General features: G+C 53.5%; 2 protein-coding genes and 2 long non-coding RNA genes across 4 annotated transcripts; all 4 read left to right on the top strand.

Moving 5' to 3' along the window:
- Positions 1 to 924: 924 nt before the first annotated feature.
- Positions 925 to 2,619, top strand: LOC117438692 (uncharacterized). The gene is made up of 3 exons (XR_004550948.1): positions 925 to 997; positions 2,078 to 2,151; positions 2,563 to 2,619. It is a non-coding gene; the product is annotated as an uncharacterized lncRNA (long non-coding RNA).
- Positions 2,620 to 5,222: 2,603 nt separating this feature from the next.
- Positions 5,223 to 7,055, top strand: LOC117438660 (uncharacterized). Its single transcript, XR_004550946.1, has 3 exons — positions 5,223 to 5,345; positions 6,073 to 6,206; positions 6,997 to 7,055. It is a non-coding gene; the product is annotated as an uncharacterized lncRNA (long non-coding RNA).
- Positions 7,056 to 8,062: 1,007 nt separating this feature from the next.
- Positions 8,063 to 11,883, top strand: LOC117438676 (hydrocephalus-inducing protein homolog). Its single transcript, XM_034074118.1, has 9 exons — positions 8,063 to 8,109; positions 8,197 to 8,388; positions 8,768 to 8,917; positions 9,633 to 9,860; positions 10,130 to 10,240; positions 10,406 to 10,564; positions 11,134 to 11,414; positions 11,591 to 11,810; positions 11,872 to 11,883. Exons 2-9 carry the CDS (start codon positions 8,236 to 8,238, stop codon positions 11,881 to 11,883), a joined length of 1,314 nt encoding a protein of 437 aa, XP_033930009.1. The 5' UTR covers positions 8,063 to 8,109; positions 8,197 to 8,235.
- A 639-nt stretch (positions 11,884 to 12,522) lies between these two features.
- Positions 12,523 to 21,415, top strand: LOC117438675 (hydrocephalus-inducing protein-like; the record flags this gene model as incomplete). Its single annotated transcript, XM_034074117.1, has 6 exons — positions 12,523 to 12,720; positions 14,072 to 14,235; positions 14,493 to 14,643; positions 14,890 to 15,120; positions 15,737 to 15,961; positions 21,299 to 21,415. Coding segments are annotated over 6 exons (1,077 nt in total), but the record flags the coding sequence as incomplete, so codon positions are not given.
- Positions 21,416 to 24,707: the final 3,292 nt, after the last annotated feature.

The raw sequence follows: 24,707 nt of genomic DNA, 5'->3' as shown, positions 1-24,707 counted from the left end.
ACTTTACTCTTTCAGACTTTTGCAGTTACTGGCGGTTGGTGTTTGAAAGGGTTCTTCCCTGCCTGTCCTTGCCCGTGTTCTCCTGACTCAGAGCAGGTTGTGCATCAGGGAACTACTTGCAGCTGCAGGCCAATAACTTCCCATGTTGTAGCTCTTTAATTTTTGTGGGGCTGTCCTCTAAGCTGTCAGTGCTGTGTCAGTGGCAGAACCGTAGCTAGTAAATATTGATGCTGCAGGAGTGCTGGAGGCTCCAGTCAGTTCAAGGCTCTTCTGGACAAATTCCTGAGAATAGCCAAGAGCAGAGTGGAATCAGAGCCTGGCTGTGCTGATAGAAAAATGACTCTGTTCTTTTTATCTGCTTGCGTCAACTCAATATTGAATTCCTGTAGAGTGTTATTACGGTTGCCAGAGGTGTAGCTACTTACGTCAAGTGTATTTGTAATGCTAGGGGCTGAAGGGCTGTAGGAGGTGCCTTTGCTTAAGGCAGTTGGAGGAAGTGAGAGCAGATAGAAACCAGGGATGCCTGCTGAAATGTGTGACAAGGCTTCCTGGGCCTGAGCACCAGTGCCAGGATCCTGTGGGAGAGCAGCAGAGAGAGAAGACCCTGAGGAAGCAGCAGACAGTTGCAGAAACTGGTAGCGTGGCCCAGACTTAAATCCCTGGGCCAGAGCTCAGTCTCTTCTGAGGGTAACAAAAGCCCCTTCCGGGCGCCAGTAAAGGCGAGGGACTTTGGAAGGTGTTTCTGCAGCTGCTTCCAAGCTCTCCTCTAAATTCTGTTGACAAGTGTTGCTTGCTCCTTGCTCTTTGCTGATGCTCTAAATAAAGGCTTACAGGGCTGTAGTGGCAACAAGAATGTGCTGTTTGAAGATAAATGGTTTGCTGTCACTTCTGTTTCAGGAGGGAGATATCTTGCCAAGTTCTTCACTTGAAATCAAGGTGATCTTTAAGCCCAAAGAAGCCAGAGTCTACCAAGAGGCAGCCTACTGTGACATCTCAGGTACAGCTCCTTCTTCCTGCTCCTGTTCCCACAGAGGAGGTACAAACACTCTTCCAGCCCACTGGGATCTCGTGTAGCTCTGGAGGGCTCAAGAGGACAGTGCTGGCACATGCTGCTGTCCCTGCAGCTCCCGGTGGTCTCCTGTCTGAGGCCAGGGCTCAGGATGCCTGGCTCTGGCTTCCTGACCCCAGAAGAGACAAAGCAGTGAAAGAATAAGCTTTCCTGGCACGGGTTTGCCAGCATTTGCAACACACACAGCTTTAATGAAGGAGCACCAGGAGCCTGTAGACCATTTACCTCCAAGATGAGTCTTGGTTGTGTGGCTCTCTCCTCCTCCTGGTGCTGCTCGCCTTGTGTGCAGAGTAGAATGGGATGGCAGTGAGATCTCGTCCAAAATTTGAGCCAGGATTCAGGCTTCAGTGGCTGAGAGCAGCTTTCAGACTGAAGATCTTGTGCTCTGTCATCTCTAGCAAATCTGAGGGAAAGAAGCCACCCTGGAGTTTGGCTGTAAGCCTTGAGATCTCAGTTGCCTTTGCACCAAGGGATGTGTACGTTAGCAGTACATGTCTGGCTTATGTGATCTGCTCAGTGAGAGGGCTGGTTTTCCAGGGCTGGAGGGATGAGACAAGGGGTGATGGGTTTGAGCTTAAACAGGGGAGATTTAGTTTAGATATCCAGAAGGAATTGTTTGCTGTGAGAGTGGAGAGGCACTGGAACAGGCTGCCCAAGGAAGTTGCTCCGTCCCTGGCAATGTTCAAGTTCAGGCTGGATGGGTCTTGGAGCAGCCTGGTCTAGTGGAAGGTGTCGCTGTCCATGGCAGGGGTTGGAAGTGGATGATCTTGAGGTCCTTTCCAACGCAAACCATTCTGTGGTTCTCTGAGACACCATCCCAGGGGGTTGGTTAGAAATGAGAAACCAGCCCCAAGGCTGATCTCCTGAGGGACGAGATGGGTCCCGTATCTTCTCCTGGAGCATCTGGAGGTGGTTCCATGCAGGCCAGGGACCGGCAGCAGCACTGAGACAACCTGGAAAGTGCTGGGTAGCAGAAGGAATTGCGCTCACAGAGATTTCCCTCCACAGGCTGTGAGACCAGGCTGCCCCTGTGCATCAGCGGGGAAGGCGTCGGGCCCCAGGTGGAACTCAGCTGCGACCAGGTGAGCGTCGGGAAGGTGTTTGTTGGCTCAAGCCACAGCTACGGGGTGAGCAGGACGGGTGGCAGGGCATGGGGTGGATCCGGATGGCTCGTGGGCAGCAGTGAGCCTGGTGGAGGTGTGGGATGGGTCTGAATCAAGTTGGTGGTGCTGAGCAGGTCCTTGCCACTGCAGGTCAAGTGGAGTGCTCTGTGTCAGGGGAATAAGGCCAGAGTGGCTCTGTTTGTGTGAAGTTATCCCTGCTTTGCATGAAAAAGCCCCGAGGCAGAACTTGTCCTGTTGTATTTGGCAGCAGCGCTCAGCATCTTCTGCCTTTTACAGATGTTAATTGCTAAAGTAGAAAAGAAGTGAGCCTTCAGTAAGTAAAGAGGATTCTTCATGTATTTCCATGTTGCTTTCTTGCTGCTGCTGCAGGTGCTCCTGCTCAACAGAGGAGTTCCTGAGGCTCCCTTCAGCGTGGTGTATCCGGAGAGAGCTCTGGATTCCTGCTACGAGGTGGCTCTGCGTGGGGAGGCCTCAGGCATCAGCTACCTCCTGGACACCACCGAGATCGACTGCGGGCTGCAGGTACCGCACGCTGCTCTTGTCAGAGCTCCTTGTCTCCAGCCATGACCGGTGGGCTGCTGTCCTCCCGGGTCGAGGGCTCTCCCCCCTTCCCAGCTGCTTTGCTGGCTCTGTGGCTCGGAAGTCCAGCGTTTGGGTGATAGCTCCAAGCTGGTGTTTAATGGCCATCTCCAGCCCAGCCCAAAGCTGGTAATCCCTCCTCTTGGAGGGAACTAACGCTGCCTCCTGGGGCAGGCAGGATCCCAGTGTTGCTCTCCAGAGGGATGTGTCCCTCAGATGTCCATCCGCTGATGGGCTCCTAAAGCCAGAGGTGCAAGGAGATGCTCTCTTTTAATGCTCCTGATTCATCGGCCAAGGAGGCAGCTGACTTGGGCTTCCAGTCACTGTAGCTGGATAGAGTGTCCCAGAATAACCCTCACTGTACTTCTTTCCAGTTACATCCCCACAGCTGTTTCCAGCTGTTGGCCGTGTGTGCGTTGCCCTGTTTGTCTCCCTTTTGGCTTGTATTTTGCCCACAAATACTTGTGTGCATGAGCCTTTTCTCCTGAAAAGCCTCAGTGCCTCCTCCTGTGTTTCAGCTCGCTGTTGGGTGACACCTTCAAGTGCAGAGGGTTTGTGTCCCCTACTTGGTTTCTTACTGATCTTTCCATGGTTGTAATTGCACCTCTGCCACAAATACCTGTCCCTGTATAGGGCTCAGAGGTACCCTGCAGTCGCGGGTTGCCCGGGTTAACCCAGAGAGCCCAGTGCCCATCTCTCCTGTGCGCTCCATGCTTCTGGGCTGTGTTCCTTTGCTTTCGACCCAATGGAAGAGGAATGAAATTGTGAGCAGCAGACGTGTGCCTGTAACTTCCTGCTCTTTTGTCCTCTCCTCAGGTGTTTAACAAAGTCTCGGAAGCAGCAGTGACCCTGCAGAACAGTGGGAAGCTGGGATTTGCCTTTGTGGTGCTGAGCCCCGGCACAGGCACTGCAGCCAGCCCTCTGCCTGGCGTGCCCCTGGTCGTGCCCAGCATGGTGAGTAGCACAAGGGCTTCACCCGGCCTGTGTCAGGCTGCCCAGGAGAGAGTTTTGGGGGAAAATAGGGGGAATGAGCACACAACCCCCGTCCAAAACCAGGCAGGAGAGACGGGGCTGTGAGCGATTGCTGCAGAGGCAGAGGAGGTGCATCGAGCACAATCCTAATGGAGCCCCTGACTGGCCTTGGCCGCCACTGGCTCTGCTGTCCTACAGCAACCAGCAGTGGGAGGCACGATGGTTGCGGGAGCTCTTTGGAGCTGAGTGCTGAGCTCTCTGGTTGTGCCATCACTGGAGCATCACTCCATCCCAGTTGTCATCCTGCCTGGGTGTCTTAGAGCTGGAGCAGTGTTCCTGCCTTGGTGCCCTTTTGCAATGGGAAGAGGAAGCAAAGGGCCGAGTGGCTTCCACCTTCCTCAGTGCTTGTCCGCCTGAGGGATGACACGCTGATGTCCTCTCCTGCAAGCTGCTGCCAGGAGCTGCTGGCCCTGCTGGAAGTGCAGGCCCTTTGGTGCTCTTGCAGAACAGCTGGTGAAAGAGCTTTGGTTTGTTGTGCCTGGCTCTGGCTAGCAGAGGGTAAACCCTGTCAGCAGAAGAGCTGTGCTCATGCTGAGCAGAGGGCAGCCTTGCGAGGCCTCTGAAGGACATACTGCATCTTGGTGTAGGAGACTTGGGCGTTTGGGTACAAGAAAGCTGGAGGTGGGGATGTCTGATGTTTCATTATGTATGAGAAGCTGTCTTGTGTCCTCAGCGTGTCTGTCGTGTGAGCCATCCCTCCACTGAGTCCTCTTTGGTACACTACCTCCCTCCCTCTTCTGTGCCCTGCAGGGTTACATTGAACCTGGCAAGCAGCAAGTGCTGAAAGTCTATTACCTGCCAGGAGTGCCTGGAGTCTTCTGCAGGGCTTTCCAGATCCAAGTGGGTCACCTGGAGCCAGAAAAAATCTGCCTGAAAGGAGAAGGGACCTTTCCCAGGATCCACTTGGACCTGCCCAGGAACATCAAAGGTGAGCACTGCCTGTCTGCTCACCAGGAAGGTCACCTGGCTTTCCCCCATGCCATATGCCCATAGAGCAGCTCACGGGCACCTGCGCCAGGCCTGGAGGTTTCAGGGCTGTCAGGCAAACTCAGCCCTCTGGTTGCTTCCTTGGTCTCTGGCAGACGAGCCCGTGTGGCTTTGCCGCAGGAACCATCCTGCACAGCTTGCCAGCGTATGGCAGAGGTCTGGGAAGACGAAGGCTGGGCAGAAAAGCACAGGGAAGCTGCAAGAGAGGCTGGCAGGGATTTTGACAGGGTTGGGTTTGCATCACGTTGTGGGGCTGAGATGCTCCTGTGTGGCGAGAAAGACGGCTGGGGGTGAGAAGCAGCAGGATCGCCTTTCCCTCCATTGCTGGAGCAGTTTGTGTCTGCGTGTTGGGGGAATGGGGCTTCCCGTCTTCCATGGGATTTGTGCTGCCCCACTGCTATTGGTGGTGTTCTGTGCTTTCAGGCAATGCCAAATATGAGAAGATCCTCCAAAAGGCCCAAGAAAAGCTGGACAAAGGCAGCCAGAGAGACGAGGCCATTGCTCTGGGGGAGGCTGTGGCAGCCGAGCCCCGCATGGACGACTCGGGCACCATGGTGAGTAGAGCTGCTGCCCTGTCCCACACGTGCCACCCTCCTGCGTGTCACTGGAGCCCCTGCACCCCACGGCCCTGTGCCCAGGGCTCTGCTGGCACTGGGTGCCTCCCTGCACAGCCCTGGCCATGGACTGTGTCAGCTCAGCGTGCCCCATGGGCTGCCCACCTCTGGGAGTTGTCCCTCCTGGAGATGCACCAGCTCCTGACTACCCCAGGGAGATGCTAAGGGCTGTGCTCAAGCAGTTGGGTTTATGGTGCTCTGAAGGACATTCAGGTCGGTGCTGGGGGTTTTGTTGCTCACCAGCCAAGCCCTGCCAGCTTTACAGAGTGTAAAGCAGCAGCCTGAATGCACCCTGAGGCTGTGCTGTGTTCTGGATCTCCAAGAGGCTCCAGCTCTCTCATGGTTCCCTTTCCAGGAGAGCTTTTGTCCAAGCTGCTTTGGCACTAACTGGGGGCAGGGACATACTTGGAGCTTTGGAAGGTTTCTGGCTTGTCTGTCCATGTGTCCAGATCAGCTTTGATAACTGGGCCGGGAGAGACACTGGAGTTCATTTCTTTGGAGCTATGATCCTGCCTGAGAGAGCAGGAAGTGTCCCAGACACTGAGCAGTGAGACAGAATGACTCCATCGCCTCTCTCAACAAGAGCAGGGTGGGATCCTCCACCTGAGACAAGCTTGTGCCTTGGGAAGGACCTTTGCTAAGCAGCCCCTGTCTTTACTTTCCTCAGTGGGATGCTCAGCTGCAGATGCAGATGGAGGAGATGCTGATGGAGGAACATGCCGTGGAGCAGCAGAAAGCTCTCAGCTCCCGTCCCCCGGAGGACACTGCCTTTCACCAGCGTGTACATCGGAGGCTTCTCAAGTTAGTAGGGAGTCCTGTAGCCTGTGTGCAGGGGCCCCGAGGGTAACAGCCAGCAGTGCAGGCCTGCTCCTGAGAGCTCCTTGTGTCTCAGAGCTGGGAACAGCTGCGGACTTGAGAAGGGGCCTGATGCTGAGAGCTATGATGTGCTCCCTGTGGGCAGCTCGGTGTCCTCGCTTGCACAGTGCTCCCCTGAGCTCTGGAGGTGCTCCCCTCCCCACAGTTGCTGGGTTCTGTTCTCAGAGCTGAGGGGTGCAGACGAGCAAGCCCTTGCAGACAGCACAGGCACCATCCCTGCTGACCAGCTCTGAAAGGGGCATCTCAAAGCTGGCGTCTTTGTGCCAAGAAACAGACCCCACTATGCAGGAAGAGCAGGGAATGGTCCAGATCCCTTATGCACTTTTCCAAATGGGATTGCTTGCCAAAAGACCTCTGCAAGGAAATGCTATGACAAGGTCCTGAAGCAGTTTCAGGCTTGGGCTGGACACCAGCTTAGCAGTTTGATTGAGATCAGTGGAGATGCAGTGGACTTCTCTGCAATGGCTTTTTGCAGCATAGGAACTGTGTCCAGTACCCACTTTAAAGTCACTCGAAGATCCCATTGGTGGCTGATAAATCCTAGGCCCTGCACTCCCCATGACTTAGCCAAGTGTTATTACTGGGTACTCAGGCCTTGGGTTTCCTGGGCTTGGCTTGAGCTTTCAGAGCAGTGAATACAGAATTATCCACTCCATTTGCTTCTCCAGCCCATGCCATGCTGGGGTTTACAGAGTGTCCTTACTCCTCCTTTCAGAGCTGAGCTGCCCGAATACATCCTGGACCTTGGCTATGTCGTTCCCGGTGACATCCACACACACATGGTGAAGATCACCAACACCGGGCACTTCCCCGCATCTTTCCGTGTCGATGGATATGTCCTGTATAACACAGGTAACCTGTGGTGGAGAGGCTTCACGGGGGCTTGAAGGAGCTATCTCTGACACATCAGCTGAAGCCATTGGTCACGGGGAGATCTGAGTACTTCCTTGGACAGCTTTTTCCTCCTTAGTACCACCGTGCTGGGTGCCCTGTTCAAGAGCCTGACTTGTGGCGAGCAGTGCCCAGAGACCTGCTCTGCCTGTGGCTGCCCTAAAATCTGATTGCAGGGGCCAGAAGGGCTGATCACCTTGATCGCCTCTCAGCATCTTCTGCTCTTGGCTCCCGTGAGCATCATCCCAGTTTCTTTGTGCACTCTGAGGGTTTATGTTGCAAACAGATGGACCCTCTGTGGTTCAGAAGTGCTTTGTTTAGAGTTCATAGTGCCAGAGCACTTCTGCTCAGCCTTTATTGACCGGCCTGTGGGATCCTCTGCTCTATGGAAACAGGCTTCCCAAAGAGGCCTTGAGGTAAGGCTGCAGCTCCAGCACATGGTGACTGCTGTCTCTGCGGGGTGGCCAGTCGTCTCTTCTAAGCCGCTGTCAGGGAACACCCCAGCATTTAGTATCTTAGGTGGCAATTCTCCTTTGGAGAGGTCTATGCATCCTTCCCTGAGATGCTTGATGAAGGAATTGCTGGAGTTCCTCAAGCAATGTGATTTCTTTTTACTATGTAACCCCTGGATTCTGGTTGTGAAAGTCCTTTTGCTTTGGGCAGTGCCAGAGGGAGAAGAGCAGCTTCTCTGGAGATGCAAAGGGGTCTTTCAGAGAGCTGCCAGCCAGGACATCCCTGTGGCCTTACCGTGCTTCTGAGCCATTTCCTGTTGCTTGCATATCTCAGCTGCTTTATTTTGCTGTGTTCAGGCTTCAGCGTGTGCCTGGAGCGTGTGAAGCGCCTGCCCTCCTGTGAGAGCAAGACATTTGAAGTGTGCTTTGACCCACAAAGTGCCAACGTGCCCCTGGGAAAAGTGGATGTGCTCCTGCCCATCAAGGTACTCCAGGTTCTGGGGCAGGCAGCAGGTTGGGCACAGCAGCGAGTATTGGGTGGGCTCTCAACCAGATGCTCTGTCCTTCTCTAGGTCAGAGGAGGCCCCACATTCCAGGTCCGCCTCCGTGCCATGGTGGCTGAGCCGTCCCTCTGCGTGTCCAGGGACAGGCTGGAGTTCTCTGCTGTCCAGTGTGGGCAGTGCCAGGAAGAAACCATCCAGCTCCACAACACGTTCCAGGTCCCCTGTAAATGGTCCATCAGCATGACTGATCCTGTTGAGGAGGTAAAGCACAGACAACGTGTAACACACAACTTCTCGGTTGGGTTCTCTTTGCCTTTCTTGCCTTTTGTGCCCCTCTGGCTGCCTGAGCACTTGGGCTGCAGCTCGCTTGAGGAAGCTTTTGAGGGTACAGAGCAAGGCTGGTTCACCTGGGCCTGTTCACTAGCTGCCATCTTCACCCATTCCTCCTTCTCTGAGGACACTGCCTCCCCATCTGCCTGCCCTGCCAGCATGTTTGCCCTCCAGTTCTAGGCAGTGGTGGCCACGTCTGGGTGGGATGAAGGTGCTTCCTGCACCGTGCCAGCATCTCGGAGCACTGCAGGAACCGAGGGTCTGTCCTCACAGACCAAGGAGACCTCACACCACTGGTTTCTGTGCGCAGGTGGACAAACATCTGCCAGGGAGCGAGCACCAGAAGCTGCTGGAGGAGATGAAGTCTGTGCCCTGTGGCTTTGAGGTGCTGCCCTCAGCTGGAAGCCTCGCTCCAGGACAGCAGTGCCATGTCCAAGTCCGTTTTTCACCCACGGAAGAGGTGAGATTGGTGGGTGTCATGCCAGGATGTCTGGCAGGGCAGTGTGGTAAGGGGAGGCCAGCCCAGGGAGCGGGGGATGAGCTCTGCCTCCACGTGGAGCTTCCTGCGCCTCAGTTTCCCCTGCACGTTCCCACGCAGTTCGGGAGTCAGCTTAAATGATGGAGCATTCCCAAAGGCAGTTTGCATGTGGCCACCGTGACTTGGAAACTGGTAGCGTGTGACAGGATGGACACAAGTGCTTCCATGCCTGGGGACAGTCCCAGGGATCTCAATTGCTCGTGGAGATTTCAGCGTCTCGTGTCTGGCTTTGACCAGAGGCAAGCACTGAGCAGAGAAGATGATCCTTATTTGTGTCCAGTGAGAGCTCAGGTGCCTCTTGCACACAGCTGATGTTTGCCTGGTGCTGCAGTGCCAGGACTGTGTCTGAGGAAGCAGACCTTTCTCATGAGCGTTGCGCTCCCCCATGCCCAGGTGAAAACCTCTGATAGCCCATTTTAGATCCACCTGGTAGCCAACTGTCCAGTTATGCTCCACAGCAGGACTCGCTGCAGTTCCTGAGAGCCATGCAGATGCTGTAGCCCCTGCTCTAAGTAAATACCTGTTTTGGGTTCAGCTTGGAGGTGCTGACAAGACCCCTGACCCTGGGCGATTGTTGACTTGGAGGTGCTGTCAGCTGGGGCTTCACGGAGGAGCTTTCTGTGCTGCTTCTTTGCAGAAGTGCTACCGGGGCGAGCTGCAGATCCAGGTTTGCCAGAGCAGCCAACGCCTGCAGGTGCCGGTCTTGGGACGTGGTCTGGAGCCACGGCTGGAGTCCATCCCCGCAGAGCTGGAGCTGGGACCGCTGCTGCCCCAGAGCCATGGGGAAGAGGGGACAGTGGTGGTGAAGAAGCCCTGTGAGGTTTACTCAGTGCAGTTTGAGCAGCAGCACCTTGCTGAGGAGCAGGTGAGGGGGAAGGTCTGTGCACACTCTGTAGATTCCCAGCGCTCCAGCATGGCTAGGCTTGTGCAGGGAGACGGGGGCAGTGCACAGGGCAAAGCCTGGTGGCCTTCCAGGGTTAGCCAGCTCTGCTGGCAGGCTGCAGAGGGACTTGGATAATCCCTGCCCCTGGGGGGAAGGAATGTGGGAGGGGATGGCTTGGCTGGGGGGCCTGCTCACATGGTGAAGGTCAAGAAACTCATCCTGCCTATGGTTTCTCTTCCTTCTGTGCACAGCCCCTACAGACACCGAAAAATGACAACAGCCCCAACAGCTTGTTGCTGCCTCCGTGTGCCCCGGGAGAGAAGCTGACTGATGAGGCCCAAGGAAGGGGAATAAAAATGAAGGTGAGATGAAATCTAAAGGCTAAAACTCCAGGTGGCAACTGGCATGGTTTTCTCATTTCCTCCTCTCTTCCCCAGCCTCCCATGGTTTGGGTTTCTGCCACGAGAGTGGCAGAAAGCCTTTTCTCCTTCTTTCCTTTGGCTTGATATCAATCCCTACCGCCTCAGGTTGACGTTGTGGATCCACCAGGAAAGGTGGTGAAGCTGGGAAACGTCTGCATTGGACAGACGGTGAAGAAGATGGTCACCGTAGCCAACAAGAGTGCAGCCCCTCTCACCTTTAAGCTGAGGGTCACTTCCACCGTGCCAGAGTTGCAAGAAGCTGGGGTAAGGCCCGTTCCTTCTCTGCAGAGCACTTTGGTGTGCCTGCAGGGAGCGCTGAGCTGCTGTGGGTGGGAGCTAGTAGGTAATGACTCAGGTGTGGGCTGCCCTGGCTGCCTGTGCCTGCCCTGTCCTCCCTGCTGGCACTGCTCTGGCAGCAGATGCCTGCAGTGCGAATGCTTCAGCTGAGCTGGGTGCCAGGACTCCCTGAGAGCCAGAAGTGAGAAGGCAGCACAATTCCTCTAGCCTGTTTTAGACACATCCATCAGGATGCAGCCATGTGTTCTAGATCTGGAAAGGTGAGGGAGGTGAATCTTGAAAGAGGGAGAGTTGCAGCTCTGTTGGAACGTATGTGAAAGCTTTAGAAGACAGAGTTGACCTCGCCATGACCAGGTGGACACATGGTAGAAAACACCTTTGGTATTCCCTAGGAATGCCTAGGAGGGAATGAGTGGGACTGGGGCAGTGCTGGTGGGGACAGAAGAGGAATTGGAAGCCTCTTCCCTGAGTGTGGTGAGGGAGGCTCCACAGCTCGCTTGCCAGATGAAAGAGTCTCCACTCGTTTCTTCGGGTAGGTTCTGTGCTTGAAGCCCAGCAAGGATCTAAAGCTGAAGGGCAGAGGAGACACCTGCAAAGTGGAGGTGACCTTCTCCCCGAAGCGCCGCATGCAGCCGTTCAGCGGGGAAGTGCTGCTGGAGTGCCGCGGGCTGGTGCGCTCCCTCTGTGTGGTGCGGGGCTCCTGCCAGGGCAGCCTCGTGAGCCTGGACCAGGACCAGCTCAGCTTTGGAGCCGTGGTGCAGCAGAGCTACACGTGCCGGCGCGTCGTCATGCGGAACGCGGGCGACATGAGAGTCAGGTAAAGCAGTAGGTCCTGCCCAGCCTGAAGCCTTATTGCCAGGTGGCTCAGGGTCAGGCCTGAGATGTGGTGGGAAAGCCCACAAGAGACTTGGAGCCTCACACTGAGGCTTACACTGCCTTCACAGCTCCCCGTGGCTAATCCTTCTTTCCTGTCCTTGTGCTTTCCTCGGCAAGGTTTATGTGGGACGTGGAGAGCTTCAAGCCAGACTTTTCCATCAGCCCCACAAAGGGTTACATCAGCCCAGGGATGGATGTCCCCTTGGTTGTGACCTTCCGCCCCTCGAAGCTGAGCCAGGCTGTCCAGTACGAGGGGCTGCGGTGCCTCATCCAGGGCAGTGAGGCGCTGCGGCTTACGCTGGCAGGATCCTGCGTGGAGGCCCCTGGCCCCAAAGAGGTAACGCAGCAGGGACAGGATGGGCCCCTGGACCCCAGCATCTGCACCACATCTCTCCCAGGGCAGGAACTGAAGGACACTTGTGAGCACAGACTCGCTGGTGCTGGGGTATCCCAGAGAGAAACTGCTGGGCAGGATTGCCAGAATTCCTGAGCCCTGTCATTGCCTTTCTCCCCTGTTCAAGGTGCTGCTCCTCCAGTGAGCAGCTCAGCTGTCCTGGCTCTGCACTGCAGCACCTGTGCCATGTATCCCAGCACTGCACCTGCAGCCACACTTCTCCCCCCTGCTGGGCCAGGGGAGGGCATTCAGCAGTAGGAAGGGGCAAGGCATCTGCATCCAGTCCCTGGGATGGGGCAGCCTGGGAGCTGTTGGCTCTTGCTCCCAGAGAGAGCGTGGAGCTCCTCTTCCTCCTGCCCACGAAGGAAGGGGCTGTGTGGCTGCAGATCTTGTCCTTGCACAGGAGTTTCCTTTCAGGACTCCCCGTTTCCTTTCACCCAGCATGCGAAAGGCTTGTTCTGCTCCCTTCTTCAAGAGCAACCAGCTTGATTTACTCCAAAAGCTATGGCCAAAGCGTAATTTTTGCATGTGACAAGGAAAAGCTGCTCCCTGTGCTCCAGGTCCTGGTGCAGAGCCAGCGTGAGAAGAGCGGGAAGGATTGTGGGTACGACCCAGCAGCCTCTGTGCTCCTCTGTTACAGACGCTGACTTTCAGCTGCAATGTGCGTGAGAGGCAGAGCCAGACCATCCTCCTGTCCAACCCGAGCAGCGAGGCCTGGACCCTGCAGCCCATCATTGAGGGGAAATACTGGAAAGGGCCTGAATTTATCCATCTGGAGGCCAGGCAAAAAGAAAAGGTCTACCAGGTCACCTACAGACCCCTAACCATGAGCTCTGAGAACAAGAAGCACCAGGTACGTGAGCTGTGCCAGCGTGTGCTGACCCTCGTGGCATGACCCTTGTAGCTCACCCTGCTTTGGGCAGGAGGTTGGCCGAGATGACCTTCAGAGGTCCTGTCCAAGCTGAAGGTGTCCTGTGTCCTCTGTTGGAAGCTGGGTTTTGTGGTGGCTGGGGGCCAGGCACGGGCAAAGGGCAGATGGGAACTCGGGCCTGACACCAAACGTGTTGGAGCAGCTGACCTAAAGAGCCAGGCTTTCTGAAGGCCAAGAAATGAAGTTTGTTCTGCGCAGCTCCTGGTGGCTGCTTGTGGCAGCCCAGGGGGCTCAGAGACCCCCACGCTCAGCGCACGGCTGCACAGGCTCTCCGAGCCCTGGGCACAACCACTTGTGCCTGTCCTTGTGCAGCTTGCAGGGAGCAAGAAGGGCAAAGCTGCCCTGCAGTTTCTCAGTGCCCTCCTGGCCGTGAACAGGCAAGTGGGAAACGAGAGAGATCTCTTGACAGTCATGCAGGAGCTGTGGGAGGAGCCCTTCCTGCAGGTCTCAGGCTGGGCACATGGGGGTGACTGGCCCCTCTGCAATGTTTTCTGTGCCACAAGCTCATAAATCCAAGGGGTCAGTTCAGAAGGGCTCTGGGGTGCTGGAGCTGCCGGGTCCTTGTCCTGCTCCAGCTGACCTTAACAGTAGGCCAGAAATGAGGTCAGAGATTTCTGGTCTCTGTCTCCAGGGTGCTCAGCAGATCTGTGCCCTTAGGGTTGCACGTGCTCAGCATGTCTTTAACGTAGAGCCTGCGTGAGGAGTCTTGCAGCTTTCAGCTGCTGTGGAGGCAGAGGAGATGGCAGAGGCAGGTGTCTGGGATCCACTGGCACCCAGAATGATCATGGATATGAGCTTTCCATGGCCCACGGCTGGTGGGCCCCTGTTGTGCCAGCTTAGAGGCTGCTTTCCGGGCAGTGCTGTTGGGGCTAAGGCCAGCAGGACTGAGGCAATGGAGCTCATGAGGGATGGGCATCCCCTACCCAGGGCTGTCCCTGCATGAGCACAGGCTGGCAGGGATGTGCCCAGGTGAGTGTGGCCAGTAAGGGAGTGTTGGGATGTGCAGAGCAGCTCTGCTGCAGGGCCCGTGTCTCCTTGCTTTGCCCAGAGATGCTGCCTCTGTGTCCTGTAGCTGTGCCATGTCCTGTGGGCCATGCACCTACTCACAACCAGCTCTGAGCAGGTGCGATGCTGGTGCCTCCTCCTGCACGGGACAGGGCTGCAGGCAGAGCTCTGCCAGCTGGGCGTGCTGGAAGTTGCTGCAGTGAGAGCCTGAGGCATGGGGCTGGCCAGGGGTGCTCCAGAGCCGACTTGTCCTATTCGTTGTCTGTAGGGCTCCATCTTCTTCCCCCTGCCGGACGGGACAGGCTTACGCTACCACCTGGAAGGAACTGCTGAAGCCCCCAGGTGTTCAGGGGCCATTTCCCGGCAGGTTCCATGCAGGAAGTGCCACATGGAGCTCATCCCTGTGTCCAACTGGCTGCACAGACCACAGAGGTGAGTCCAGCCCAGGAAGTCTGGAAGTGCCTGGAAGCTCCTTCCTGAAAGCTTGTCCCTCTCCTTGGCCGTGTCTGGCCATACCCACGTTCTGCCTGTGCAGAGGCACCCTGGAGGGCTTTCCTCCAAGGGGGATGAGAGCTGGTGCCCTGTGCCTGAGGCACTGAGGGTGAGAGGGGCTGTATTGTACCCCCACACGATGGGTATCCTATGGGAGTCCTTCGTGTTGACCTTCACTGCGTCCTTCTCACCCACAGGTTCCTGGTGATTATTGACATGCTCAAACCAGAGAACCTGGAAAGCAGTTCTGTGCTGCAGGGGTGTTCCTACATGGACGTGCCAAGCTCTGCGAAGAAGGACTACCAGCTCACCTTCCTCTCCTACAAAGAAGGAGTCTTCAGGGCAAAGGTAAGTGAGGATACTGGTCTGCAGGGCCCTTCAAGGAGCTGTTGGCTCACCAAGAAGCTACATGCCTCTTCATACCTCCACGTGCACAGGTCCTATGAAATACCGCACGTGCTTTCTGTGGTCTTGTGCTCTTCCTCGGTGGGTGCTCACAGCCATTCCTGGAAGCAGGGCGCTGAGCTCAGTGGGCTCTTTTGGGTCTGTTTTCATGTGTGGAATGAGCAGCCCTTCCCTTTCTGTCTGATTTAGGTGACCTTCCTCAATGAGACAACCGGAGAGTACTTGTTCCACATGGTGACTTTCAAGGTGGTGGCTTCAGGACCCATGGGCACTGTTCAAATGAGCACCGCTGTTCGGCAGAGAGTGTCCTCCAGCGTCAAGGTGGACAACCCTCTGCCTGTCCCGGTGACGTTTGACATCAACTGCAAAGTGCCCGACATCAGCGTTCCCCAGCACTTTACTGTCCCTGCACAGTCGAAGGTAGGGGCAAAGCTCCTCCGGCTCCCTCTGCTCTCCCTGCTCCTGGCTGGAGGGGATGCTCTTGAAGGGTGATGCCTGAAAGGAGCCATGTGGGGCTTCCTTCCGTGGTGGCAGCTCCCTGCCGATGATCTAGAGAGGGAGCAGTGTGCGAGAATATCCCCAGTGGGCATCATCCTGCGCTGGTGGAGCCTGCCCTGCTGCCCCCTGGAACACGCTGCAAGTGGGCCTCACGTGGCAGGTCCTTGTGCCACGTGCCCCTCATTTAGTGTGGTGCTTCCAGCTGTGAGTGGCTGCAGGACAAGCCTCAGCCCATGGCCAGGTTGTCTGCAGCCTGGATTGACAGGAAGTGGTGTGTGCCCTGGGGGAGCACAGGGGCTTTTTATGGTGGGAAGCTTCTGGCATCGTGCTGGAGGGCTGTGAGCTGTTGGGATCTGTCCCTAAGTGAACCGTCCCCCAGAAGGAGCAAGGCTGTGCCCGAGAGAGGGGAGTCAGAGCGGGGAAGGCAGCCCAGCCTTCTGGCACTGCCTGAGCACAGCAGGGACCAGCTGCCCCTTGTCAGGCACACGTGTTCCCTGCCTCTGCCTGACAAAGTGGCTTTTTCCTTCCTTCCTCCCAGGCGGATCTTGTCTTGGAGTATCAGCCCCTGCAAACGGGTGAAAGCAGCGGGCAGCTGGTGCTCCAGAGCAGCGACTTGGGCTCTCTGTTTTACACCCTGCAGCTGAAAGCCACCTGGAGCAGGCCAGAGAAGCCCGTGTATTTCCGCACCAGGCTGGGCTCCCGTCAGACCATCACCACCAAAATACGGCATTTTGCCCAGCAGAAGACCGAGTACCTCGTACAGGTGAGCGCGGCTGCCGGGGCTCTGGCTGGGAGGCAGCTCCTCTGGCCAGCACCAGCCCTCTCCACCAAGGGCTCCAAGTGCCTCTGGCTTGGCGTGGCAGAGCCAGGGTGGCCATGTGAGCCCAGGGGTCTTCCCACTAGTGTGGGCTTGTCACCAGCTGCACTGTCCTCCCTTGCGGGCCTGTGTCTGCTGCCCTGGTTGGAGCTGCTTTTGCAGGCGCCACGGTGCCTGGGCTTGCTTCCCCCTTGCAGCCCAGGTCTGGTTGTCGGGCGTCTTGGGGCTTGGGTGCAGGGTTGTCCCTGCTGGGCACGTTTGCACAGTTCTCGTGCCCATTCCCCGCAGGCACTCACCAGGAGTGTGGTGTGGGTGGGCCAGGCCAGGGCCAGGGGACCATCGTGTTCTTCCCGATGTGCTGGCTCTGCTGTTGTGACCCACCCCCCATGGTCTCTTGTCTCCCCTGCACAGACCGACTGTGCCGACTTCCAGATGGCAAAATCCATCAGTGCGGCACCCGCCAGTGCTGGGGGCTCGGACCTGAGCGTGGAAGTGACCTTTGAGCCCTGCCACCTGGGCGAAGCCAAGGCCACGCTGCAGCTCAGCTCTGCATTGGGCGGGCAGTACTGCATCCCACTCATGGGCCTTGCGCTGCCCCCTGAAGCCCAGGGCCCCTTCCTCATCCCAGCCGGCGGCACCACCTCCATCTCCTTCAGGAACGTCTTCCGGAAGGCCACGGCGTTCCAATACGCAGTGAAGCACCCGGGCTTCACCGTCAGGGCCCCCGAGGTGCTGCGCGCCAAGAGCAGCACCACCATCACCGTCTCCTTCGCGGGCGGCCCGGCTCCTGTCACCAGCAGGCTGGTGGTCTCCTGCCCTGGGGGCTCCTGGATCTACCACCTCCGGGGCCTGCCCTCCCCCCGCAAGTGAGCAGCTGCCCCCGGCCCTTCCTGCTACGTTCGTGCTCTCTGGAGCAAATAAATGTCATTTAACATCCTCCCACACGACGTCCTTGTCTCTAAATGGGAGAGACGTGAATTTGCTGGATGGACACCCGGTGGACAAGGAATTGGCTGGATGACTGCACGCAGAGAGCTGCGGTTAGGGGCTCTATATCCAACTGGAGACCAGTGAGGAATGGTGTCTCTCAGGGGTCGGTGTTGGGGCAGACCCTGTTCAACATCTTTGTCGGTGACACAGACAGTGGGATCGAGCACCCTCAGCAAGTTTGCTGATGACACCGAGCTGTGTGGTGCAATCAGCGTGCTGGAGGGAAGGGATGGCATCCAGAGGGACCTGGACATGCTGGAGAGGTGACCAACCTCCTGAAGTTCAGCAAAGCCGAGTGCAGCTCCTGCCCCTGGGTCAGGGCAATCCCAAGCACAGCTACAGGCTGCAGGGAGAAGTGATTCAGAGCAGCCCGAGGAGAAGGGCCTGGGGGTCAGAACATGAGCTGGCTTCAGCATGGGCTTGAGCCCAGAAACCCCCTGTGTCCTGGGCTGTATCACCACCAGCATGACCAGGTCAAGGGAGGTGATCCTGCTCCTCCACTCTGCTCTCATGAGACCCACACTTGGAGCACTGGGTAGAGTTCTGGTGTCCTCACCAGAAGGACGTAGAGCTGTTGGAGCAAATCCAGAGGAGGGCTGCGAGGATGCTAAGGGGGATGGAGCAGCTGCTGTACAAAGACAGGCTGAGAAAGTTGGGGCTGTTCAGCCTGGAGAAGGGAAGGCTGCATGGAGACCTCATAGCAGCCTTCCAGTATCTGAAGGGGGCCTACAAGGATGCTGGGGAGGGACTCTTGATCAGGGCCAGTAGCAATAGGACAAGGGGTGATGGGCTTAAAGTGAAACAGAGGAAGTTCAGGTTAGCTAGAAGGAAGAAATTGTTCCCTGTGTGGGTGGTGAGGCACTGGCACAGGTTGCCCAAAGCAGTGGTGAATGCTTCATCCCTGGCAGTGTTCAAGGCCAGGTTGGACGTGGCTTGAGCACCATGATCTTGAGTGAGGTGTCCCTGCCTGTGGCAGGGTGTTGGAACTAGATGATCTTTAGGTCCTTTCCAATCCAAACAGTTCTATGATTCTGTTATTCTCTAAGATTCTTTGGGAAGGCATGGTTAAGACTTCAGGTGGTTCCCCTTAAAGGTAAAAAGTGGAGAATGAAGACCTTAAGCCCACTGTAGGAGAGGATCTGGTTCGAGACCATCTTAAGAACCTGACTGTGCAGAAGTCCATGGGACCTGATGAAATCCGTCTGTGGGTCCTGAAGGAGCTGGCAAATGAAGCTGCTAAGCCACTGTCCATCCTATTTGAACAATCATGGCAGTCAGGTGAAGCTCCCGATGACTGGAAAAAGGGAAATATAACCCCTATGTTCAAGAAGGGTAAAATGGATGACCCAGGGAATTACAGAGCAGTCAGTGTCACCTCTGTGCCTGGCAACATCTGGGAGCAGATTCTCTTGGAAGGCATGCTAGGGCACATGAAAAACAAGCAGGTGCTTGGTGACAGCCAGCAGGGCTTCACTAGGGGGAAATCCTGTCTGACCAATAGGGTGGCCTTCTATGATGGGGCTACGGAACGAATGGACAGGGTTAGAGCAGTTGATGTCACCAACCTGGACTTGTGCAAAGCGTTCAACACTGTCCCACACGACATCCTTGTCTCTAAATTGGAGAGACATCAATTTGATAGGTGGAGCACTCGGTGGGTAAAGAACTGGCTGGATGGGTGCACGCAAAGAGTTGTGGTCAATGGCTCAGTGTCCAGCTGGAGACCAGTAATGAGTGGTGTTCCTCAGGGATCGGTGTTGGGACCGGTCTTGTTCAACATCTTTGTCGCTGACATGGACAGTGGGATTGAGTGCGCCCTCAGCAAGTTTGCCGATGACACCAAGCTGTGTTGTTCGGCTGATCCACCAGAGGGAAGGAATGCCATCCAGAGGGACCTTGACACACTTGTGAGGTGGGCTGATGCCAACCTCATGAAGTTTAACCATGCCAAGTGCAAGGTCCTACACTTGGATTGGAGCAATCCCAGGCACAGCTACAGGTTGGGCAGAGAAGAGATTCAGAGCAGCCCTGCGGAGAAGGACTTGGGGGTGTTGGTCGATGAGAAAATGAACATGAGCCAGCTTCAGTGTGTGCTTACAGCCCAGAAACCAACCGTATTCTGGGCTGCATCAAAAGGAGTGTGACAGCAGGTCAAAGGAGGTGATCCCGCCCCTCTACTCTGCTCTCGTGAGACCTCACCTGGAGCATTGTGTGCAGTTCTGGTGTCCTCAACACAGAAAAAGGACATAGAACGGTTGGAGCAAGTCCAGAGGAGGCCACGAGGATGATCAGGGGCTGGAGCAGCTCCTGTATGAAGACAGGCTGAGAAAGTTGGGGCTGTTCAGCCTGGAGAAGAGAAGGCTGCGTGGAGACCTCATAGCAGCCTTCCAGTGTCTGAAGAAGGCCTGTAAGGATGCTGGGGAGGAACTCTTCATTAGGGACTGCAGTGACAGGACAAGGGGTAACGGGTTAAAACTTAAACAGGGGAAGTTTAGATTGGATATAAGGAAGAAATTCCTTACTGTGATGGTGCTGAGGTACTGGAATGGGTTGCCCAGGAAGTTTGTGAATGCTCCATCCCTGGTAGTGTTCAAGGCCAGGTTGGATGAAGCCTTGGGTGATATGGTTTAGTGTGAGGTGTCCCTTCCCATGGAGGGAGGTTGGAACTGGATGATCTTAAGCTCCTTTCCAACCCTAACTGTTCTATGATTCTATGAAAGAGCTACATGGGAAAATAAATCTGATAGAGAAACTGGTCAAATAGGCAGTCCATTTTGAAAGCTGCAGATCTCAATGTGTATTTTGTAATACCTGCTACTCCACTGATGAGCTGACTCTTACCGTGGTGGAAGTGATCTTGGAATGATAATGGAATGTCCTGAAAGCATCAGCTCAATGCTTCAAGAGCAGCTGAAGCAAATGAGGTGCTGGCAATCTTCAAAGCAGGAATTCAAGATAAAACAGAAGGCACTGGTATGCCACCAAACCAATAGTGTGCTCTCAGCTGGAGTGCAGCATGTCACTTGACTCCCTCATCTCACTTAAAGGAGATGGAAAGGCAGTACAACTGGAAGAAGTCTGGAAAAGAGTGGCAGGGATTATTTTAGCCATGGAATAACTTCAGTAGGAGGAACCAACTTGTTTTCTTCATCCTGGATCTTTGCCCCATTTGGCCTGAGCGAGAAGGAGGAATGAAAAAGTCTGTTCCTCTTTCTCTGTAGTTTTAAGACAATAAGCAGCATACAAAAGTTAACAGCAACTATTATTCACTGGCCCTCCCAGTAAGGAAACAAAGGAGTGTGGGATGCAGGTAATAAGTGGTGGGTGCAAAACAAACCCAAAGAACTGGTTCTGGACAGAGTATGTCATTGACATTGTTGCCACAGGGTGTTTCTGTAGGTTCAGAAAATATCAGGATGAACTGATAGAATAACAGTATGTTGGGTGTATGAAATAGAGAAACCTTTGTGTTAGGCAGTTCTGCAAGTGCATGGAGGCAAAGAAGACATTCAGGGAGCTGTGCTACATACTGCCTTTGCTTTTTAAACTCCTTTTTCCCAAGAATTTAATTTCTTTGACTGATGTGGAGGTGAACGTTTGGTCTGAGCTAGTATCCCATTTTATAGGAGGGGCTAGGAAAGTGTACGTGAAGAGATGTCATAGGTTGTGACAATAAAGGGCCTTGAGCAGCAGGAATCCTAATTCAAAAGCACACAAAAGCTCTGAAAAATAAGAGAAAGTGGAGATTGAGGTTGTTCTTAATTATCCTTTAGTGTGTCCCGATAGACTAAATGGCATTTCTTTGTATTCTTAAAGACACAGCTCTTGCGTCTAGTGCTTTCAAACACTGTAGCCGCTAACTGATGGCTTCCTTGTATGTGAAGTTGTACCTTTTGAAAGCTAAAACAGAACATATTTTATTAAAATCAAAACGTGTAAGTAACAGAAGGTAAAGGTGTCTTTAGTATTTAGTTGTTTATCTTCCTTGTTTACAGCTTTAGTTTACTGTTAACTGCTTTATGGGTAATCCTTGTCCCTGGCATTTGTGGAAAGAGATGGAGCTAACAGCTGTCATGTTTTCATTAGATAAGAACTGAAAGATCTGGAACAGAGGCAAAGAAAAATCTTCTGCACTTATGGAAATAACACTTGTAGACATCATTTGTGATGTCTTGTTTCTTGCACTTCCAAAATGTTGTGTGGCTAGAAATGCCTCCTGTCAGTCATCGGTATATATGTTTGTAATAGTTTTGATAGCAGATTGTATTTACATGACGTGTTGCTTCTTCCCAGATTCTGCAGCAGGTGGTGCATGGGTGCAGTGAGAGCATGCTAGGGACAATGGCACTGCCAGCTTGCCAGTTCATGGAAGAACCCGGAATGGCAGTGCAGAGGCATTAATCTAAACATCCTTCTAAAAACAATAGCAAGTTTGAGGTAAGTTAGACCTGCAGTGTAGTACAGTGCATTTGCATGGCTTGAAGAGTTCTAAACCATCACGGTGGTTGGAGCAGAAATGTCAGTGGTCCATGTGTTTACCTGTGGGACTTGGTGCTTGAAGCCCCTGTGAAATACCCGTTCAGCCTTGCTTTTGGAAGGGCTGCTGCTGGATGAGTGGGGCCCTGCCCTGTAAAGAAATAGGTTCAGTAAGTCACTTTTATTTAATCTCCTTCAATCATGTGATAAGTGCTTAACTTCAGTGGTTCTGCTATGCGTGTGTTTGCAGCAGATCTTATTCTTAAATGGTCTCAGGGCCTTAATGAACAAATATTTCTACCCTTTCATCCCAAGGTTCATTTCCATTTTCCTGTTACTTCCTTGTGCTGTCAGATGAAAGCTGGGAGTGGAGTCTCATTTTTCTTGTCTTCTCATTTTAGGCTATCTTATCCTGACACAAACAATTCTTATTTTCTTCTCTTGATGAAGCCTTTTCCTAATACAGTTTAGTGAGTAATTGTTGCCTCTGGGCAGTCTTGGGGTTGTTCATTTATCTGCAGCTCTGACTCTTCTGATTTTTGTTGTTTAAAATGCATAGAAACCTTTAGGTTGTGGCAGTGGAGATCAGTATCAGCAACATTTACCACTTCTAATAAAACCCTAGCAATTAATTTTACATGGTTAAGAGCTAACGCAAACAATAGGCTATGCTTTACATTTGTTAAATTAGCTCTGGATAAAAATATTACAGAGGGGTGTTTGGTTTTGGGGGGATTTTTTTCCTCTATGGATATGTTGTAGTATTTGTTGTTGGTGTGGTGAAAGTGAAGCAGCTCTTTGGTAAAATAGTATTGCAGGATGCAAAGATCATGTGTTTATTTGTCAGGATAAAGTTCACATTCCTGGTGCTATCTACCTCTCCATCAAATGTGACTCTCAGTGTAATACAGAAGAGGGCTGTGATGAGTTGCTCATGTCCAGCAGCAGTGATTTCCAGCAGGATCGACTCAGCTTCCGTGGGTCTCCACAGAAGTGGAATGACTTTGAACGCCCAGGTGAGTATGCTGTGTTTCCAAGTGCAGATGCGTAGGCTATTGATGGTGTTTTGGACTCTCAAGAGAAACTAATGACACTTGTATGTAGATGTTCCTGAGATGGGTGGGAAGAAAAGACAATCGTTTTCCTGTCCCAGCCTGTTTGCTCTGAGGTGCTGCTCTTGCATTTGTTTCTTGAAAGCAGGCTCATCTGCTGTTCTGCTGCTTGACCTTTTTTTTCCCACCCTTTGGTCAAAGCATGCACTCAGTGACTGGGAGCACATTTTGCTCTGGATTCTGTTCCAGCACAGTCCTTGTTCTGCACAACATTCACTTGCATTCTTCCTGCCTTCTCTGACTTTCCACAGGAAGCACATTGGTAAAAGCCCAGCAGATAGGCTTATCTCTTCTCCCTGCTACACAAGTGCTCAGGTAAGGAGTGTGTGCCCGTGCCTTGTCTCCAGGTGTTGCCACAGAGTACAGCTGAAAAAACCTCACTCAGTTGAGTGAGAGCTTCAGTCTCTGTTCTCTCCTAAGCCTGTTTTTGATAACACAGGAGCAAATGCTGGTGAGCTGCAGGATGACATCCTCAAGTTGTTTGAACCCACTGAGCACCATGACATTGCAGGAAGCTTTTGGTTTCGAGTGCTGTCAGTAGCTGGAAATAGGCGTAGGAGCTCTCTTAGTGAAGCAGTTTGGGTGACAAAGTGCATACTAGGAACTAATGTGCATACTGTAGAAATACTTTGGATTTTTATGACCTTTCTGTCCTTTTCCTTCCGTATAGTTGCAGAGGTTTGCTAAGAAACTGAACTTGAAGGCCCATTGTTTTGGAGCAGCCCTGGCTGTGAAACCTGAGTTTCACCTTGTGGAGCTTCATGTTTGGACAAGGGTGTCTGGATTAAGGCTCTTGATTCCCCTCAGCAGGCTTAACTGAAACCAGGCATTTGAAGGCTTCTGGGCTTTTCATTTGTTGGCAAGGCTTTCTCAAACCTCTTAGGAATAGGAGAGAGCAATGAGTCCATTTCGTGATGGAAAAGGGGAAAAAAAAAATTTTCTTCCGTGTTGTGTTTATTACTTGGCCTTTATTTTCCTGAGAATTTTACTAGGAGTGGGTGGAAGTTCCAGAGAGGGGAGTTAATAATCAAGATCCTGTAGAGCTTTGAATTCTGTTAGGACATGGGTGGTACACATTGTGTTCTCCTCTTCTGTGCCCGGCCTGTGGGACCGGATCAGTGTGCGCTGTGGGGAGTTTGGACGTTGGAAGTGAGACTGCCCTGGGGGGAGTGCATGGAGTGGCTCCGGTGGCTGAATTGGAACTAGACTGACGGGGACGTGGGGAATCTACCCCAGCAGATCCACTGGTTAAACTGAAACTAGGGACTAGAAGAAATAAAGTAGAATTTAGTGGATACAGGAGCAACTTACTTGGCATTAAATCAGAGGGGAAAGAATTTGTTACAGATGTGGGAGCTACTGGCACCAAGAAAAAAAAAAAAAGGCATTCTTTCTGAAACCCTTAAAGTACAAATTCAGAAAACAAATGGGAATGCAGAAATTGTTATGAACGCGAAATTATCCAACATTTTTATTAGGGAGAGAAGCAACATTTAAAGAAGGTAAACTGGAATTAAGAATTGTATGACCCAGAGTAGGAGCCAGTGCAGGAAGGACCTGATCTTGACTTGGAGCAGGTATGCGACCTCCTAAAGTAAAATGAAGTACGACAGTGAGGCTTGGATCTTAAAACAAACACAACACACACACACACAAATGGAAGTTAATTCAAAACCATCATTCTCTCTATATTTTTTCCTCCCAAGCTTGGTTTGGGTTTTCTTCTCTTTCAGCTGCCAACATAATGCTGCTGCAAACTGAAGAGATAACATAGTTCAATCATTTGCTGCCCGAACATGGACCCTGTGCTGTGCTTCCTGCTGATCCGGGGAGTCTCTGGGACCTTCACGCCAGGGTTGGGCATTTCCCAGAAAGGAACCACAGATCCCAGACCAACTCGGGACCTTGGTAAGACCCTGATTTTATGTCTTTCAAAAGGCTTCTTTTTGGTAACTTGTCCACATGAGTCATAGGGGATGCCCTGCGCAGTGGGTAAGGATTTGTTTCCTTGTCTGGACATTGTATTTGGATGGAGGTCAGGACCACTGCCTCCAAAGGGAGGATTTTGAAGAAATCCCCATGGGGTTGCATTTTGTAGGGTGGGTTTGGATGCA

The sequence above is a fragment of the Melopsittacus undulatus genome, unplaced genomic scaffold (assembly GCF_012275295.1).
Source record: "Melopsittacus undulatus isolate bMelUnd1 unplaced genomic scaffold, bMelUnd1.mat.Z mat_scaffold_55_arrow_ctg1, whole genome shotgun sequence".
Classification (NCBI taxonomy): domain Eukaryota; kingdom Metazoa; phylum Chordata; class Aves; order Psittaciformes; family Psittaculidae; genus Melopsittacus; species Melopsittacus undulatus.
Note: the sequence above shows the minus strand (reverse complement) of the source record. Positions and strands in the feature narration are given on the sequence as shown.

Excerpts from the sequence above, each read along its gene's own strand:
- LOC117438676 (XM_034074118.1), top strand. The coding sequence starts at position 8,236 with ATGGTGGCTGAGCCGTCCCTCTGCGTGTCCAGGGACAGGCTGGAGTTC. Across the intron at positions 10,241-10,405 it reads GAAGGGGAATAAAAATGAAG|GTTGACGTTGTGGATCCACC; the intron begins GTGAGATGAAAT and ends CTACCGCCTCAG. Across the intron at positions 11,415-11,590 it reads GCGGGCGACATGAGAGTCAG|GTTTATGTGGGACGTGGAGA; the intron begins GTAAAGCAGTAG and ends TTCCTCGGCAAG.